A 19,175-nucleotide genomic window follows, 5' to 3' on the forward strand; every position below is an offset into this window, starting at 1 on the left:
TTGCTAAGCACATTTTAATATTTTTGTATATCAATCGGACATACGAATATTTTATTTAAAATGATTAAATATTTTATCCGATAAAACGATAAGTAAATGAAGGTAGAACTCTTTTCCTTCACGCAAGGTGCCAGAGTTGTTTATAAACTACTGCTTGTCCTTAATGAAAACATAGAAGTATAACTGGAATTTAGTCAATTCACATTGTATTTCACATGAAAGGTGGTACGTTGAAATTTAAGATAAGATGCAACCTAACCTGATCCTGTTTAGCATCAGAGGGCTCCATAATGACGATCATCTTAACATTAACGGCTTTTTGCTTTAAAAAACATGTATGGTGAATATACCGACTACGCATGTGTCCATTAAATTGAATAATTTTGCAGACTGTCGACATGGGAAGCTACGCACGAGACACGAGGCTGGAGGAGAAGCAGGATCTCATCCACCTGAACAACAAGTAAGTAATACGTGTCGAACAACAAGTAAGTAATACGTGTCGAACAACATGTATGTAATACGAGTAGAAAACTACAAGTTAGTAATACGTGTCAAACAACAAGTAAGTAATACGTGTCGAACAACAAGTAAGTAATACGTGTCGAACTATAAGTAAGCAATACGTGTCGAACAGCAAGTAAGTAATACGTGTCGAACAACATGTATGTAATACGGGTAGAAAACAACAAGTTAGTAATACGTGTCGAACAACAAGTAAGTAATACGTGTCGAACAACAAGTAAGTAATACGTGTCGAACTATAAGTAAGCAATACGTGTCGAACAGCAAGTAAGGAATACATGTCGAAAAACAAGTAAGTAATACGTGTCGGACAGCAAGTAAGTAATACGTGTCGAACAACAAGTAATTGATATTCGAGTTCATGACAAACAAAGTCGTCTTTCTAAAATACAAACAACAATTAATTGCTTGAAGATCACGAAACAAAAGGTCGTGTCAACTGTTAACGAGTAATAACTAATGGTTCACATATAATGAACAACGCATTAGTGCTACAAGTTAAATTACGAAAGGTTGGTGCTACGTATTCTCTGACAGCAGAGTGCGGCAAGTTTAGTGCTAAAAGTTCATGAACGAAATGCTCTTGCTACAAGTTCACGAGCACCAAGTAAGAGATACACGTATCGTGTGAAAAACTACATGCTCTCCCTCTCTATTTTTTATATAGAAAACGGCTTCTTGTAAATGTTTATAACAATATTGTAATGAAGTACAGCGAATATTTTAACGCTAGTTTAGTTAGAGTACAACGAATATTTTAACGCTAGTTTAGTTAGGGCATCCAATTTTAAAAGTATATGGTTCTTCTCCAACTGTGATTCTACCTCTTCTCAGGACAAAGACTCCATCACTTAAAAATTAAATTTGTTTTATGCAATCCAGGAAAAGAAAAACCCGCCAATTGGTAGTATTCCTTTCTAAGAAACTTCTAAACTATTCAAACGACTTTCAATGTCCACTAATAGCACGTTGATGTAAAACGTGATCTTCATGTTGAATGTATGACCGGTCACTAACCTCGTCATTCAATTGCAAAATGTCCTTTCCACAAAAAAACAATATCTGAAATGTAATATTATACACCGTAGCGTCTGTTCTCAGGAAGACCCATTTAATACATGACAATTTACTGACTTTCATTTTATAACTGCGATCAGCAACATGTGACTTACCTCATATTTCATATTTAAGCCCATCATATTGACAGTTGTACAGACACAGTTCACAGGCGTCTTAATCCATAAGTAACAACCACTTTCATTATAAGCCTAACCACGTTGTTTCCCAACAACAGGCTTGCGGACTACATGCGGAGAGTTCGGAGTCTAGGCGCGAGTGGACAGAATTCCCAGCTTTTCCTTGACACCCTTCGTTCGATCGAGGACGAGGTTCAGAAGCTCAAGAACCTGTATGAGTGCGAGCTGGACAAACTGAGGTAACACAGCTGTTCGGGTGGAACGTTGGTCATATGAGTCGTGTTCTGAGAAAACTGGGCTTAATGCATGTGCGTAAAGTTTCGTCCCAGATTAGCCTGTGCAGTCCGCACAGGCTAATCAGGGACGACACTTTCCGCCTAAATTGGATTTTTGCTAAGAAGAGACTTCATTTACACGAAAAATGTCATAAACGCGGAAAGCGTCGTCCCTGATTAGCCTGTGCGGATTGCACAGGCTAATCTGGGACGACACTTTACGCGCATGCATTATGCCCAGTTTTCTCAGAACAAGGCTCATATGTTCGTGTTTTCAATACTGTCTAAATACGGAATGTCGACAATAGGAAAGAAAAGCTTCAAGTGAAACGCATACAATAATTGAAATCGAAGTCATTAAAAATATCATCAACCATCGTGTTTTCTGTATTCAACGTCATTACTTCGCATTCTTGCAAAGTGTTTAGAAATATGATTTCGGTTTATATTTAAATTTGAATTTAATATGGAATTGTATTACCAACACGTCGTTGCTACTTTTAAATGTTTTACAATATAACTTAAAAGATATAAGTACGCACTGTATCACTCACACTCTCCCTTATGAGGCTCACTCAACTCATAATCTAGTATTTTGTTCTTACCCAGGCGGAAACTAGAGGAAGCGAACCGTATAAAGAACGACGCCATATCCGATGTCGAAAAGAACCGCAGGGTGGCTGCAGATTTCGAGGACAGGTCAGCCATTTTATATGACAAAATACCACGTAGAAACGATATTAAAGGAACTAAGAAAGTTACATCGAAGTGCTTAAAGTCATACAAATCTGTAGGATGACAATGAGTGTTTTTTTTTAAATTCACACGGCATTTGTCTTTGTTATTTTTTCAAAGATATCATAAAGGTACAGCTGTATAACAAATTGACCAATCAGTATAACTATGTTATCTAAATTTACAAAGCAAGTCATGTATTTTCAGTTCCAAGAAATACGTCATTTAACAACTATGGTCGCAAACATGTAATTTAACCCATTTATGCCTAGCGTCAAGAAAAAAGGCATCGGCAAACAGCGTAGACACAGATGAGACGCCGCATCATGCGGCGTCTCATCAGGGTCTGTGCTGTTTGCTTCAAGGAATTTCTGTAGGAATATTCTAAATATAGAAATAAACATACTAGGCATCCCTAATTTTGGAAATAAATTGATCCAATTTATAAGGATGTGAGAGTCCACTAGGCATAAATGGGTTAATAAGTAAACAATCCAGGCAAGCATACACAATCTGTTGTATATAATTGTAGGTTTCGCGCAGAAAAGGACAAGATAGGGGTTCTGACATCGGAACTGGCTTGTCTTCAGCGGAAGGTTGGCGAACTTGAGAAGGAGTTGACGGCCGCTCGCTCGTCCGCCGCCTCCCCGAAGGCTCAGCTGGCGGCAGTCGAGAGCGACCTGGCACGCGAGTGCGCCAAGAACAAAGACCTGGCCAGAAAGTAAGTATTAAAGCCACCTACCGCAAACACTTGTTAAAATTAAATTGTTCTGTTTAAAAAAATAGAAACAACACATAACTTGGAAACAATAACTACTTTGAAAAATATATTATGGGCATTTTTCACTGTTGAATTGAGCTGAAAAGAATTAACAGGTCAAAAGAGTTAGTTAAAATATGGTTACTGACCAATTATCTGCAACTCATCTTGCTACCAGTTGTTTATAAAAAATATCTTTTATATTCGATATCTTACATATTAACATTAAAATTTACATTAACATTCACATTAAAACAAAATCGTGTCTTTGTGTCGTATAAACGAATCTGCACTAAAACTAAATTTAGGTTCACATCGTATATGCATGACCAGTTGTCAAAAGAAAAGTACGGTTGATATTCAAATGCATTATTTTTCTCTTTCCGTGATATTGTTTTAGTATGTTGATGCTGCATTAACAAATATAAGTGTATATGAAGTGAAAAAACAAAAAGTAAACAATGATTGCGATAGACACCTATAAACTGTTAGATGCCCATAATATCACTTTAAGCTATGACACTGCGAAAATCTTATACAGCACAGTACAATAATAAAATATTCCAACTTAACGAGAGCGAAAATAATATTTTTAATGTTAACATCAAAGAATATAATAATTTTTGGCTTCTCCAAATGTATCAAACTTAACCCTTTTATACCTAGCGTCTAGAAAAAAGGCGTTGGCAAACAGCGTAGACCCAGATGAGACGCCGCACCATGCGCGTCTCATCAGGTCTACGCTGTTTGCTTAAAGGAATTTCTGTAAGAAATATTCTAAATATGTAAATAGATGTATTAGACATCCCTAATTTTGGAAATAAATTGATCCAATTTATACGGATGGGAGAGTCCACTGGGCATAAATGGGTTAAACCACTGGTTTTACTCACAGACTTGATGAGGAATTGGCGAAGAACAAGCAACTGACAGACCAGAATAAGGTTCTGCAGCAAAAACAGGGTTTCTCGGATAAAGTACAAAACGAACAGCTCCGAGATGCTCACAGTACGTTACAGTGTGGTTTGCTTATATCGCTTTTTGTACCATTATACTTTGGATGATTGTATCGTCTTTCTATACACAATTCACAAAATAAGCGTCGATAATCTACTTATAAACAATCCTGAAAGTAATTTAGAAACTGAACACAGACTTGTAAAATCTATTTTTCCTAAGATAAAAACACTTTATGCCTATACATGTAAAGGTATATAAATGTGATAAACATTATTTTTCTTTGGTCACTGTTAAATCGTTGTCAAAATTGGCGAGTAAGACATCTTGACCTGTTGACCTCGAAAGGGCCGCCTATTGATAGTTAATTAAGTTGATAATTTCTTTATAAACTCAAGGAATGGTCTTTACCTTTGGATTTATATTGGTTTGTATCCTGCAATTTTTTTAGTATATATCTTCTTTTTGTTATATTATCTTATATTTTCTTTATATAGTGTCATAAACAAGAATAATACAGGCATAATGTTCAACGGGGTTTCACTGGCGAGATATTTAGTTGATTATTGCCATACACTAACGATATGAGTCGCGTTCTGAGAAAACTGGGCATAATGCATGTGCGTAAAGTTTCGTCCAAGATTAGCCTGCGCAGTCCGCACAGGCTAATCAGGGACGACACTTTCCGCTTTTATGGCATTTTTAGTTTCAAGAAAGTCCCTCCTTACCGAAAATCAAGTTTAGGCGGAAAGTGTCGTCCCTGATTAGCCTATGCGGACTGCACAGGCTAATCTGGGATGACACTTTACGCACATGCATTAAGCTCAGTTTTCTCAGAACACGACACATATATTCACAGATAAACTTGAGCAAGCCAAATGTCTGATAACCGACTTGGAGAAAAAGAACAAAGATCTGGAGCGCCAGCTGACGTCACTTCCTGAAATGCTCGATCAGATGCGCAAGAAGACCGAGAAAGACTTGCTGGACTATCGTAAAGAATTGGAGGCTGCGAACGCCAAAAATGTACATAAACTTGCTTTGTTATAAATTCATTCTGACTAATGACACGGGAACAGATTAAAGTCTTTTCCGTTATTTCGAATATGAAATATAATTTGGTATTGCAATTACTATTTTTTACTATGAAATTCGTCGAGATATTACCCAAAGTAATAAACAAACATTACAATTACGTTATAACATAAATGTCTTTTTAAATGCGTTTTAAAAGTCGTAGTAAATAATGTTAATGAGATTGTCAATCTGGTTGACCCAAGTATCATTTAAGTTTAAATCAATTGAATAATAACTTTGATAATGCCTACGCTTCAAGAGGAAACTAAATAATTGTAGTAGTTGCATTAGTAAGTGTATAGACAAAAATTATAGTGTTCAAACATCAAAACGATTACATATGTTTGCTGCCATTTTATCTGCTAATTGTTGTATAAAATCCAGTCTTGATTCAGTGGATATCACTAAAGAAAGAAAAAAAAATCTTATCACAATATTTGCCTCCCCTTCTTCGATGCGACAATCACGAGCAGCAATCCATTATTTTGGCGAAACCGTCGAAGATCCATTTTGACCTAGATTACTATATATTTTTCATCTACTTACTATTATACAATTTATTACAAACTTGCCTTATACATAAAAATGGCGACGCTGAGTTTCTTTTAAAAGACTTTTTCTTTCTCATAGCTTTTAAGAGTCTGCAGGTACAAATATTGTAATATACTTGGACATCATTTTTCTTCACTTTATATTTGAGCCTTGTTCTAAGAAAACTGGGCTTAATGCATGTGCGTAAAGTTTCATCCCAGATCAGCCTGTGCAGTCCGCACAGGCTAATCAGGGACAACACTTTCCGCCAAAACTTGATTTTCGGTAAAGAGGGAATTCATTGAAATTAAAAATTCCATAAAAGCGGAAAGTGTCGTCCCTGATTAGCCTGTGCGGACTGCACAGGCTAATCTGGGATGACACTTTACGCACATGCATTAAGCCCAGTTTTCTCAGAACGCGACTCATTTATACATGCGTCCTATTGCAGAACGCTGCCATGCGGAAACAACTGGAGGAGCAAGAGAGACAACTCCTACAGCTCAGGGCCGACAACTCGAAGCTCGAGGCGGAGAACGGGCGTCTGATGGGTCGCTTCCGGGAGCTGGAAGGACAGATCCGGGACCTCGAATCCCAGAAAGGTAGAGCTAGGACATATATAACAAAAAATTCTTAAGTACAATCGTTTTAAATCGAACTTTATAGTTTGTGAACGAATTGGTCATGAAAATATTTCTACGGGACCTCTCCTCTCACCTCTAAGTTTATGTGGGCATGTCTTCCGGTAATTATATTCACTTAATTCAGCTAAAACAAGAAACCCGATGCAAATTTTCTGTTGATTATCCGCCGATGTATGATTGGAATAACGGTGAAATTGGCGAATAATCCAAATTAACAAAAATCATTATATTAAATATATTTGTGTATTTCTTGTAACTGTGTCCTTATTGAGTTTTGAAGTTCATTATTGTGTCTCTTGAAATTATCAATGCTAACAATGTGCTTAAGACTGACGGAACTAGTCACATAATTATTGTTATTATTAAAATGCCGACGATTGCTATGAGACCGAGAATTGTGAACGATGACTATACGCTTGAAAACAAGTGTGCAAGTGAAAACAACAACTAACAAACATGTCTTTTGTCTAATTTTCAAGCTTCTCTGGAACAACAACTTGCCAATGAACGCAATCGCAGCTCAGAGCGTATGCGCGAGCTAGAGCGAAAGTTGAAGGAGCTTCAGGACCAGCTGTTCCGGAACCTTCAAGACGTCACTTCCGGCAAGGAAGCCCAAGTGACGTTGAAGCAGGAAATTGAGGTACAAAAGCTTCTTCTTGTGTATGTTACTGTATAAGTAAATACTATAGACGTCCGGATAAGAAAACTGAAACATCCAATATACTTTAAACAGAAATATGTCAGTGGCAGGTAATTCGCTTTAGATACCTTAAATGCATATAAAGTTTATACATGTGTTTGGGTTATTACTTCTATACCCGATTTGAGTTTAAAGCATTTTTTTGTTTTTAACTATTATACTTTATTTAAATCAGTGTTGTTTGCTTCATCGTTGAGAATTGTATGTATGGTTTACAGGGGCAACGTAAGATATCTTGAGGAACTTTTTTTAATCAACCACCATCCCGTGGTGTGTAATGGCAGCAGGCATTGGAAACGAGCTACATGTATGCCAGTCCAATGCCTCTATGCGGAGTTTGTTTGATTACATAATGTTTTGGCTCTTTGTTTCTTCTTTCATGTGTACGTTTCGTTGGCCATATTTCGTTACGTTGTGGTACACTAGTGAATGCTGAAGATCGTAGTGTTTACGTAGATAACCTATATGCTTACTGGCAGACATACCGGATATTGCTGGAGGAAGAGGACCGGCGCCTGCGCAATGATGCTGGAAGTCGGCCTTGCTCGCGCACCGGACCTGCCCGATCGCCACCGCCTAGCCCCATAAAGTACGCTACCCTTTATTTTGAATGATGTCTGATAAACACGGACAACATTTTCGATTTACGCAAATCAGTCTCCGAATCTATGTAGCGAACGGTAATATGGATAAAATATATTAAATGTTACATTAGATAATCTTCAATTATAGCTTATTTTGCAAAACAATTAAAGCGGTTGTAATCAAGAACGCACACCCCCACCGCCACACACACATTTAGTCCCTTGACAGAAACAACGCCGACCCATTTTATCCAAAAAGGATAGTTACATAAAAAAATCCATACGTTTTGTGTTTTTTTATTTTGAAAGGTGTTTTATTGTGTCTGTATTGTTTATGCCATTACATTACACGGACCTGTTCGCGTTTGATAAATTGAGACAATTGAAAAAATGTTTAAGATTTGCAAATGTTCGTTGTAGTTATGTTTTTTGTTTATAGAAACAGTAATGCTGAACATTTACCATGCTCTAAAATATCCATCATATGCCCCTTCTGACGATTTTTAAACCTGGAAATGTTAAATCGTTACAAACGCGAAACGATTGAATAATTTGGAAAGTTTAATTGTCATCGTTATATTTTGTGACATTTCGAGGTTGCTTATATAAAGTAAAAAAATACCATATATACTACAACAGTACAGATAGCCGAGTAGTTAATCGCTAGGCTTTTACTCCCAGGATCAGTATTTCGAGTCCAGGTGCGCTTTTCTTTTTTTCTTTCTTTAATGTGTAGTTTTCCCCTAAACATAGCCAATGCCGGATTTAGTCTATTCAACGGCTAACGCGATTGTATTTACAAGGCCTACTGTGTCTTCTTTATCTCAGATGCGCCAAGCCTGCCACGCCCACTAAGGCCCGAGGACCAGGATTGTACAAGCCCGGAAACGACCCTCGCACCGAGTACCAGTTTGCGTACAGCAGTAAGTAGGGTTCTTGGGCTTTATTTACAAAACATTTTAAGAGAGCTTTCGTTTATCATTAGGTCCGAGTTACATAAAGGTTGAAGAAAACGCTGAAGAAAATGACATCATTATTAAAATATGCACATGATTCGACATTGGACATAATGAGCCGTGCACTGTGAAAAGGGGGTTTAATGCATGTGCGTAAAGTGTCATCCCAGATTAGCTTGTGCAGTCCGTAAAGGCTAATCAGGGACGATACTTTCCGCTTTTATTGTATTTTTCGTTAACAGAAGTCTCTTCTTATCCAAAATGCAGTTAAGACGGAAACTGTTGTCGCTGATTAGCCTGTGCGGACTGCACAGGCTAATCTGGGACGACACTTTACGCACATGCATTAAACCCCCTTTTCACAGAGTACGGCTAAAATATAATCGTAAATATAGAATCAGATTCTGGAAGTGAATTTTAATTAGAATGCTTTTGACCATGATAACGGTAGAATCGATGAAATATGAATAACGATGATGATCAAATGTAAATTGCCGGGGTAACTATTTAAATATGATATCCCCATTACAGAACCTAACTGGGCTCGTGCTAAGACCAGCGCAGACGGTTTGCCTAAATTTCAGTCAGGTAATCTAATATTAAGATACTTGATATATTTATATATATCACTGCTTCACTTATATACCACGTAGTAATGCAAATATTGCTAAAAAACTATAATTCGCGATACTTACATCTATTAAAGCGGATATATATTATGTATATCAACATTTTCTTTACTCGCTCCTACACCAACAAGTTGAGTTAAAACATATTAATTACATCGGGACCGTCAACCGCACATGATGAAAAAATAAGTTCTAAAATACCGTATTTTTTACAATTATTAGTTTATTTTGATTAAAATATCACGAATAGTATATTAGCTTAGTTGAAAAAAGTTCAAATATTCAGTATATTCGCTAATAAAATTTCGCGATGTGAAATCGAAAGTATATCGCGAAAATAGGTGACATAACGATATACACACTTTCAATAACGCAAGTAGATTGATCATTTTATATATAAAATATAAACAATTCACTACGCATGCACAATGTGCATTTCTGGGTTTACCACGTGATGATGATGATCTACTTGCGTTATTTATAGTTAACTGGAAGTTACCTGGTTCACATACCCAGTAAAATTTTATAACCGAATATATGAAAATATGAAAACTTAACAACTTTTTTCAAGTAATGTAATATACCAGTCGTGATATTGTAATCAATATAAACTAATAATTGTAAAAAAAATACAGTATTTTAGAACTTGTCTTTTTTCGTCATTCGTTATTGACGGTCCCTTTTATGTTACTATCTTTAAATGGTCTAGTTAATCAAATGTGTGTTTTTGTTCAATTAATGAACCTCGTAACGACCATTTTTATTTTAAGTAGGCTGTACTGACACGTTTACTCGAATTTGTCGCCAAACAGAACAGCGAGGTTTTCCCAACAGTTGTTAAGTCTCCGATACAATAACTTTTGGAGTCTACAAATAAACAGTATTTGTAATTGGACAAAAAATCTTCTTTCCGTCATCGTTTTGTACGCGAAGTAGGTTAAATGTGCAATACATTTGTCTGTCATGTATTTCAGGAAACTCCAAGCTGTACATGTCCGGTGACGGTCATCTGATAAGCACAGGGGTAGGCGACTTTTAAACAACTATATAAAAATTAAACTATGTATTTTGTATGTAACCAGGCTTGTAAATATTTCGACTTCAATAGGGATCGAACCCGGGACCTCCCGGTTCCAAGGCAGACAATCCACAGTATCAATATAAAACTATCTCTTTAGCCAGGCCGTATATGTATTCCATATACCTTTCCCAGCTTCATATAATAATTAAATAGTTATATATCAACACATTTATTAGATATAATGGGCTCTTTACGGAAGAAGTTCACATTAGAAATGCAGGACCTCGTGACCGAAAAATCGTCGATTATCATTGGGCGACTCGATTTGTTCTTTTTCGTTGTTACTATAAAAATTTCTAAATCTTAAGCCAAAGCATTGATGACTGGGAATTTTTAAATAAAATCACTTCATTGTCTTTGTATTTTTTAATTTATAACATGTTTATTTTCATGAAATTCCAAACAAACACATTTACATTGTAACCAAGACGTTTACTCGCAAACGTGGTACACCCAACAAATGTTCGCATGTGTCGTATAAACAAGTCTGGACAAACGTGTGGGGATTCCCCAAAAAAGTGTACAACCGTGCATGTCTTTTGTTTATGAATGAATTATAGACTGTAAAAACAAACATTATTTGAAATGGTATACAACTCTAATTTCGTTAATGTTTGGATACCACTCCTTCTGAACGTTGGTATGTGATTTAATATTTTTAGTTTTTGGTTTATTTTGTAGCATGGTCATGTGCGACAGAGCCTGCCTCGTGTTTATTAATAGAAGACTCGTGTTAAGGCTCGACTCGCTCCGGTGATGTCACGGAAATAAACGAAGATTGTTAGTAATAAAACTATATTTTAGAAAATACAATGTGCTCCTATGTATTGTGATATCTTCTGCACTTCTATGAATAATAATGTATATAATATATTTTCCGTCCATAGAGATATTTCTTATATATTAATTATTTACAAAAAAAATTTATTATCATAAAATTACTGCTGCTGTTGGTATTTATATTTTAGATATGTATTTTTTTTTAAATTGCTTTGTAGAAATAAATTCAAAATTTCCTCTTTGTTTTTGCAGTTCATATTCTGAAAACATGACCTTTTTGCAAATATTGGGATATTTACCAACCAACAAACAGACAGAACCAAATTTTCTCGATGGTTCGTTCACATAAAATAACAAATTAATTGATAGGGGACATAAAACATTTTTTATTTTTCCTGTCACTATGTTCAATGGATATACATAATTACTTATGTCCGTCCGTTGCCTCGTCCGTCATTTGTACTCGACGCGAAACCCCAAACATATAACTGCCTGGAGTGATAAACTTCATTGTAACATTAAATCAGCACTTGAACTTGTGCAACTGTGTTTTATGCCTTATTATAAAGGATCATCATCTTTAGTAAAAATGCTTATAACTTCACAACATAATACATAATTATAGAATTATTATTTTAACAGTATATACATATTTATCTGCGTGTGAACTTGTGTACCTGGGTTACATTCAGCACAAACAGATGGATATCGAATATAATGACACTTTATTACAGAATAATTTATTTTCAAAACGAAAGTTCATATGATCTTACGATTTATTCTTTAAAATTATTAGTGAATGTTTTAAGGTAAAATAAATAGATAATAAGGGAAACATGCAACCAGAAACAGAACTCTTATGCATGATCATTGAAATACATTGTTTTAGTAATCATACATTTTTTAAACGTGATAGTTATGATTTTGTTGATTTTTACGTGTGCTTGCATAAAGATATATCTTATTATAATATTCGAAGAAATTTGATAATTTGTTTGTCACTACAACCTTTTGCTGAAAAACACTATCACATTTTATACTATTTAAAATTCAGTGACATCGGCACGAAACGTGGCAAGAAAAACAACGATCCATTTGACTTTCCTGTCGGTGACACTCGGCTAATTTCGGAATTGCTTGTTTCGTCATCTACTAACTTTGTTTCTTTTCGGCGTCTGTTTCGGCGTGAGCAGACGAAGAAACAACACGTGGCGACAAACGCGGCGATTAATAGCAGGATCAGACTGGAGGAAAGAAAAATCGATGCCCGTGATATCAGCAAATATTAAATATAAGAAACGATTCCTTCGTATTTCCACGAAGAGCTTAAACCATTTATGCCTAGTGGACTCGCCCATCCCATTAAATTGGATCAATTTATTTTCAAAATTAGGGATGTCTAGTATATTTAGTTATATATTTAGAATATTTCTTACAGAAATTCCTTTAAGCAAATAGCGCAGACCATGATGATACGCCGCATCATGCGGCGTATCTTCTGGGTCTACGCTGTTTGCCAAGGCTTTTTTTCTAGACGCTAGGCATAAATGGGTTAACACTGAGAGAAACAGTTTTTGTTGACGAATATGGCATAAAGTAATAAATATATTTAAAAATATAATAAAGAAATGTAAGGATCTTTAAGAGACAATTAAATACTGATGTAAAATTGTGTACTACATCTACAACAATATGATGGTTTACCAATTGCAATGATTATTTCGAAAAACAAAACGTCTGAGATATGTTTGATATTAAGACCCAGAGTTACAATTTGCATCCATGCTTACATTACACTGGTAATGCACAGGGTATCAAAATACGTGCATACGTTTACTTACAATATCAGGGATATCCAGAAATCCGACTTCTTGAGGCAGACGACATCTGTTTCTCCGCTCTCTACGGCGGTGATGGCTCCTTTGAAATAGGAAACCAACAACGTGATGAAATAAATGACTGGATATAATACTGGTATAAAAAATAAATTAAAAAACTAAAGCGCTCAAGTTTAGTTTATTCGTGGAAGCGTAATACAACCACTTGTTAACACGAAGAATATCACTGTGAATTACCTTTTCCGATAGAATCAAATTGGCATTTCCATTTTGTCAAACTGTTCGACGGCAGAAAACGAGATGACATGTTGTCGTTTAATTTACTTTTATTTTAATGACACAATAACACTAGTAGTTACAGGACTAAAGGGTGAAAAGTTACTTATTTTACTAATACATGTTTGTCGTGTTAAAAAATTGGTTAATTCTGTTTGCATTTATTCATCGTTGGTAAATAATGCACAATATAATAATAATTCCAAAGCAAACCCATAAACTTGTAAAGCTAGAACTAGAGAAGTTCTACGCCGACTTAAGTGGAAATTTCCATGCAAATATGTTGCGACGAATCTTTTCAGAGTACGCAACTCCATGACTCAGAGAGGGTAATCACGTGATAGTCAAGATGGCGACGTTCATGCCGAAGCAGGTATTTTTCGCCGTTTTATACACTTTTTTACTTGTATTTATTTTTTAAATGCCGCTCACTTTCCAGCCATATCAGCAAGAAATTTACTAGCGTTTTTTATTTCGTAAAGATATTCGCTTTTAATCTCGACTTTTCTCGCTGCGAAATTTCTTAGCGGGATGACCTAATTAAAGTTCCACTAAGAAAATTTTCGGGGAGTCAAGTCAAGATATAAAGCGAATTTCAATACGAGATAGACGCTTATCACATTTTTACTGATATGGCTGGAAAGGGAGCTCCATTTAAAAAATAAACACAATTAAGAAAGGGTATAAAACGGCGAAAAATAACTGTCTCGAAATGGACGTCGCCATCTTGACTATCACGTGATTACCCCTCTGATGACTATTTATTACATGTAGTTCAAACGTAAATAAAAATCGTGACGTAAGTTATTATTACTTTGCGTTACTTGGAAGCCGCTCGTAACCTCTGTGATCGTGACGTTGTTGTTAGTGACGTCAGACTGACGACGCTTCCTTCCCACAGATGGACAGGTGGGCTGTACAAAGAATATTTGATTTAATACCACTTGTACACATTTATTATAGCAATTCAAAACGTGTCACGGTTGATCAATATAAAGAAGTGCAACTCCAGCTACTGGAGTAGTATTGAATTATTATTATAAACAATTAGTAGGTCCTTTATTTAAGGCAAGTGACCGATTGCCAAAACAGTACAAAACAGGACAATACAGAACAATGCAAAACAACATAAAGACAAATAAGAATAAAGCTGGGGTCACCGCCTTAGAACGGTCAATGCAAATCATTGGGGGTTTAAACCGGTTTTGGAGCGCTTAACCTCACACTTGGCCCAGCAATATTCATAATACATGTACGTGTAAATAAAATTTAACCTCATAGCAGTGTAACTAAAATTAAACAATAATAAAAGGTAATTAAAACGCATTCAATTTAATTACCATTTAATTACTCAATGGTATTGAAGATACCAGAGCAACACAGTTACAACTTTTTGAGGAACGATGGAATGAAACTATGAACAAGTGTCAACTACATTCCTTCTTTATAGAAAAAGATTTAAGAATATAGCATCATGAAGTTTATATTTCAGATCATCGTCGCACAAATACAGGAAGATGCAGCAATAATGGGTGTAAAAGTTCCATATTACATTGCTTTGTTGTTTATGTACTGCTAAAAAATAAATCAAACACGAAACGCCTGTCACAGAGAAAATAAAAATAAAATTATAAACTCAATGACCTATGCATGTAGATTACAACTTGGAAAGTTGGTCGTATGACGTCACAAAAATCCATATACCCAGGAACAGAGAAAGAGTTATGACGTAATTGACGCGCGAAAACACAATGACGTAATCAAAATCCAGGGGCAGCGGTGTAAAGTTAAAATAAAAATATTAATGGCGCGGTACTGCAAAATTTAACTACTAATAAAACAAGTTAAGGTGATTAAATATTAAGAATCAAATGTATAAAAAATAGCAATTCCATTAAAGCGACATTATTGGAATCAAACAGTATATAGGTGTTTTGACAACTAACGACAGAAATGATTTGATGTAAGATGTGTGTCTAAATGTAGTTTTCATACAGATTTGTGCATACGACACAAAGACACAATTATACTCAAATGTGAAAAATGCCCATGATATCTAATAATTGAAAATTTTAAGCGAAGAAAGATATAGTGAATCAAAAACCATCAAGCACGTGTTTTTAAGAACAGTCAAAAAACTTTTCTGTACGATGTACGGCTTCTTTACGCTGAAACCAACTAGTGGTCGATATCTTTGCCCGCTCGCGGCGCCCTGCTTGCGAACGCATTTTTTTTACAAAACAGATGCCAACACATAGATACAGCAAACAAGATAAAACATATATTTTTTTCTATATCGTTCACTGCATTAACTTACGGTTTTTAAAATGTAGGCGGCAACGATAAAATACCACGAATCAATTTATTTTCGCATTAATATTAGCGCTTTGATAAAGTTCTTGTATGTTTCTTACCGCGACGCACTGCGCATTGCCTTCTGCGCACACCTGCACATAACATGTGTAGTAGAGGCTGACCTTGACACCCGAGCTGAAATTGATCTGTAAAGGAACGAGCGAACAATAAATAGTCCCAGTCCGTTTACTCATGTAAGAAACATCATATATTGTCAGCAAATATATGATCATAATATGGTGATTACATTGTTTGCATGGCATACATATTCGAAGACTCCTGGAAAATTGGTAAAATAAAGGGGTCGTAAAATTAATTAATGGGCACGTAAGGATGCTCTGCCAGTTTGTTACAATAAATATTAATACATGAAGGCAAGAGACCCTAGGTCACGCACATAAGACCCAACGAAGATGTTTGAAGTTTCAATAGTAATATATACGGTTACTCCGTACAACAAGGGCGGTGGTGATTGCAGTTTCCGAGAATATTTTTCAGGTTTTCATTTTTCAAATTTAGTTTTCGCTTTGGTGACCTACATACGCAACAGACCGAACAGATGTAAAAGTTCTCACTATCGGAAACGAGCCAAAATCAATATGCATAAATTATACTACATTCACGTTCAGTTCCGTATAAAGTAATATTGATACTCCAAATCAACGAATATTTCGAACAATATTTCGAAACAAAAGTTAACACATAAAAATCAATGTTCCTTATAGCAAGAGCCAACATTTCAAAGCTAGATATAGTATGGTAACAGGTTTAAAGAGAATTTGTTTCGAATATTGTTCGAGATATTCGTTGATTTCGAGGGTTTATGGGCTTTTAATAAATAATGTTTCAAGCCTAAACAATATCCGGTTACCCTGGTAACGGTCGGCATAACCACTTCGGTTGTCAGGTGCGCCCAGTCGACGTTGAACGTGACGTTTGGGTCTGACGTCGACGGAACTGTCGTGGTCGAATACGTAAAGTTGGGAAAGAAGCTAAACTTGGGGCATCTAATAAAGAAAAAAAGTGTGTTTTTTATTTTATACGAAAGTTACATATTGCAAACCAGTAAGACATAAATATCACCATCGCAATCATTATCATGTTCAACTAAATATCGTTATCATCACGATTATTATTAATATCATTAATAATTGTGATCACAACAAAATACGCACTAATTCTTAAATCCTATAAAGTGTATGAAAAGAGCATCCCACATGCCTTTATTGTGGGACCACAACACATACTAAACGGTTAATCACTTAACATAACAAACGTGCATTCGTTGTTTGCGAAACGGAAGTACCGGTAGCACCTACCCTGGTGGTCCCGAGGCGTCCGTGAGTTCAAGAACAGCCAGCTCCACGTTGGTGGTGGCAGTCTTGGCAGTCATGATGCACTTGTTCACTACCATGTCAAAACCCTCTGGAAATACAAATAATGTCAGAATCATCAACATCCATGTGTGAACCTTCTAGAAAACACCGCTCTGATACATAAAGATCCAATCAACTTATTTCTCAGAAAACAGTTGACATCACAGATCGGCGGTTTATGTGTGTGCATAAGCCGTCTTGGAAATGCATATTTGTGTATTAAAATGTCAGGTATGAAAACACAATTTTCGTTAATTTAGCTTTAGTGCGCAAACCAAATGCAGTACTTGCCCCGTGTTTTTGTTCATACCAAGCCTTATAAATATAAGACATATTGAACATTTTGAAAGCCCAACCTCTTCACATTTTGAACCACGAGCGTTTAATAGTTGATTTTAACCATTTAGTAAACGAATAAAACCCGTATCCATGCTTACTCTGGTGCGGACTTAGGGTTATCTCCATAATGACATTATCGCCAACTGACAGCGTGTTAGAAGTGGCTATCTGAAACGACAATGTTAGAAAATGTCATTGTATTTATATGTCAAGTATTAATGATCTTTCATATAACTTATCTCTCATTTGACATGAAATTGGTTTGTAATAAATATGCTTTTACTCGCAATTTTACGCAGAGTTTTATCTGAAAGCCGATTAAAAAAAACAACAACATTTAACCGATATATATATATATTATTTTTATATTTGATGTAGGTACAATAATAAAATTAATGAAAGCTCCTTAAATTTTCTATAACTCTTCACCTGTTTATTAAAAAAATACTGATATTGACAACGTTATTGTTTATAGAGCACTTAAATCAACTCGAGCCCCTCTTTAAGAAATGAAATTTGTGGCGCGTGGGATTCATTTTAATAAAATATATTACATTTAAAGCATAATATTATATGAATGATTATAGTCGGATCTATAGTAAAGGATATTGATATATATTTGAGTCACTTTTTTGAACAATTGTGTTATATGTATTCATCGAAAAAGTATGCAACCGTTTATTGTATACGTATGCATAGTTAATTGTATACGTATTCACTGTTGGTGGTATACGTACAACAATTTCAGTAAGTTTGCATTAACTAAATTTAGAAAATTCACCTCAATCGATTTGCTTAGACACATTAAAAAAATGAATACATACAACACAAACATATGAGTTTATTCGATTCATTGGAGTTTTCGAGCACGTAACAACTTGTGTGTAAAATTGCCTTGATAATTGCCCTTCTATTCTGGTGCATATGAAAATTGGGCTACTCATCAATTAACTGATAAAACAACACAACCTTGATGACGCAACGTACCCTGGCTCCTTTGGTACCATTCACCACCTTGTATAGTGCCATCTGGGGCACGGTCGATATCGTACTAGATAGGGCGCCACCGGGGCTGTCTGAGCCGGATCCAGTTGGGTCCGCAGGTCTGAAACACGGTCGTAAGTGACTGAGCATTTTTTAAATCTTGTGGTGACGGTGACGTCTATTTTTACCGGTTCTCTTTATTCAGTTTTTGTATGTAGATAACAGATCATTAACTGTGTTCAGGTGTAGTCTGCACATAATTTTTTTTTGTGCATTTAGGTAGTTTGAACTTCTTTCAAACTTCTTCCTCTTTAACGTATATTCTAGTTTTTTCTCATCAACGTTTGATTTTATTACTTCCATAAGTTTTCAAACATAATTTATGAGATCTCTTTTATCCGTTATATGAAACTAAAGGTGAAATCCATCTTGTTATAAAGTGTATGTTAAATTTAAGTAACGAAGTAATCTTTGGTATAAGTATAATTTGTAAGCACCACACTCAATGATAAAATAATATGTGTTGCTATATTTATTTCCTTTAAGTCGTCTATAGGATCTGTGTTTAAAGAACATA

The 19,175-nt window shown here is 35.5% G+C and overlaps 1 protein-coding gene across 1 annotated transcript in view; it reads left to right on the forward strand.

Annotated features, from left to right (window-relative positions):
- LOC127867718 (prelamin-A/C-like) overlaps window positions 1-11,599 on the forward strand; it is a 19,176-nt gene extending 7,577 nt beyond the window's left edge. Inside the window, exons 2-14 of the mRNA XM_052409062.1 lie at window positions 390-463; window positions 1,820-1,960; window positions 2,606-2,695; window positions 3,264-3,452; window positions 4,387-4,499; window positions 5,308-5,474; window positions 6,508-6,658; window positions 7,180-7,340; window positions 7,880-7,989; window positions 8,813-8,907; window positions 9,472-9,528; window positions 10,544-10,593; window positions 11,332-11,599. Of these exons, the coding sequence (XP_052265022.1) occupies window positions 399-463; window positions 1,820-1,960; window positions 2,606-2,695; window positions 3,264-3,452; window positions 4,387-4,499; window positions 5,308-5,474; window positions 6,508-6,658; window positions 7,180-7,340; window positions 7,880-7,989; window positions 8,813-8,907; window positions 9,472-9,528; window positions 10,544-10,593; window positions 11,332-11,370 (1,428 nt within the window). The 5' untranslated portion in view covers window positions 390-398 and the 3' untranslated portion in view covers window positions 11,371-11,599. The remainder of the gene's footprint in view (window positions 1-389; window positions 464-1,819; window positions 1,961-2,605; window positions 2,696-3,263; window positions 3,453-4,386; window positions 4,500-5,307; window positions 5,475-6,507; window positions 6,659-7,179; window positions 7,341-7,879; window positions 7,990-8,812; window positions 8,908-9,471; window positions 9,529-10,543; window positions 10,594-11,331) is intronic.
- The last annotated feature ends 7,576 nt before the right edge of the window (window positions 11,600-19,175 follow it).

Source organism: Dreissena polymorpha, chromosome 2 (assembly GCF_020536995.1).
Source record: "Dreissena polymorpha isolate Duluth1 chromosome 2, UMN_Dpol_1.0, whole genome shotgun sequence".
NCBI classification, from domain to species: domain Eukaryota; kingdom Metazoa; phylum Mollusca; class Bivalvia; order Myida; family Dreissenidae; genus Dreissena; species Dreissena polymorpha.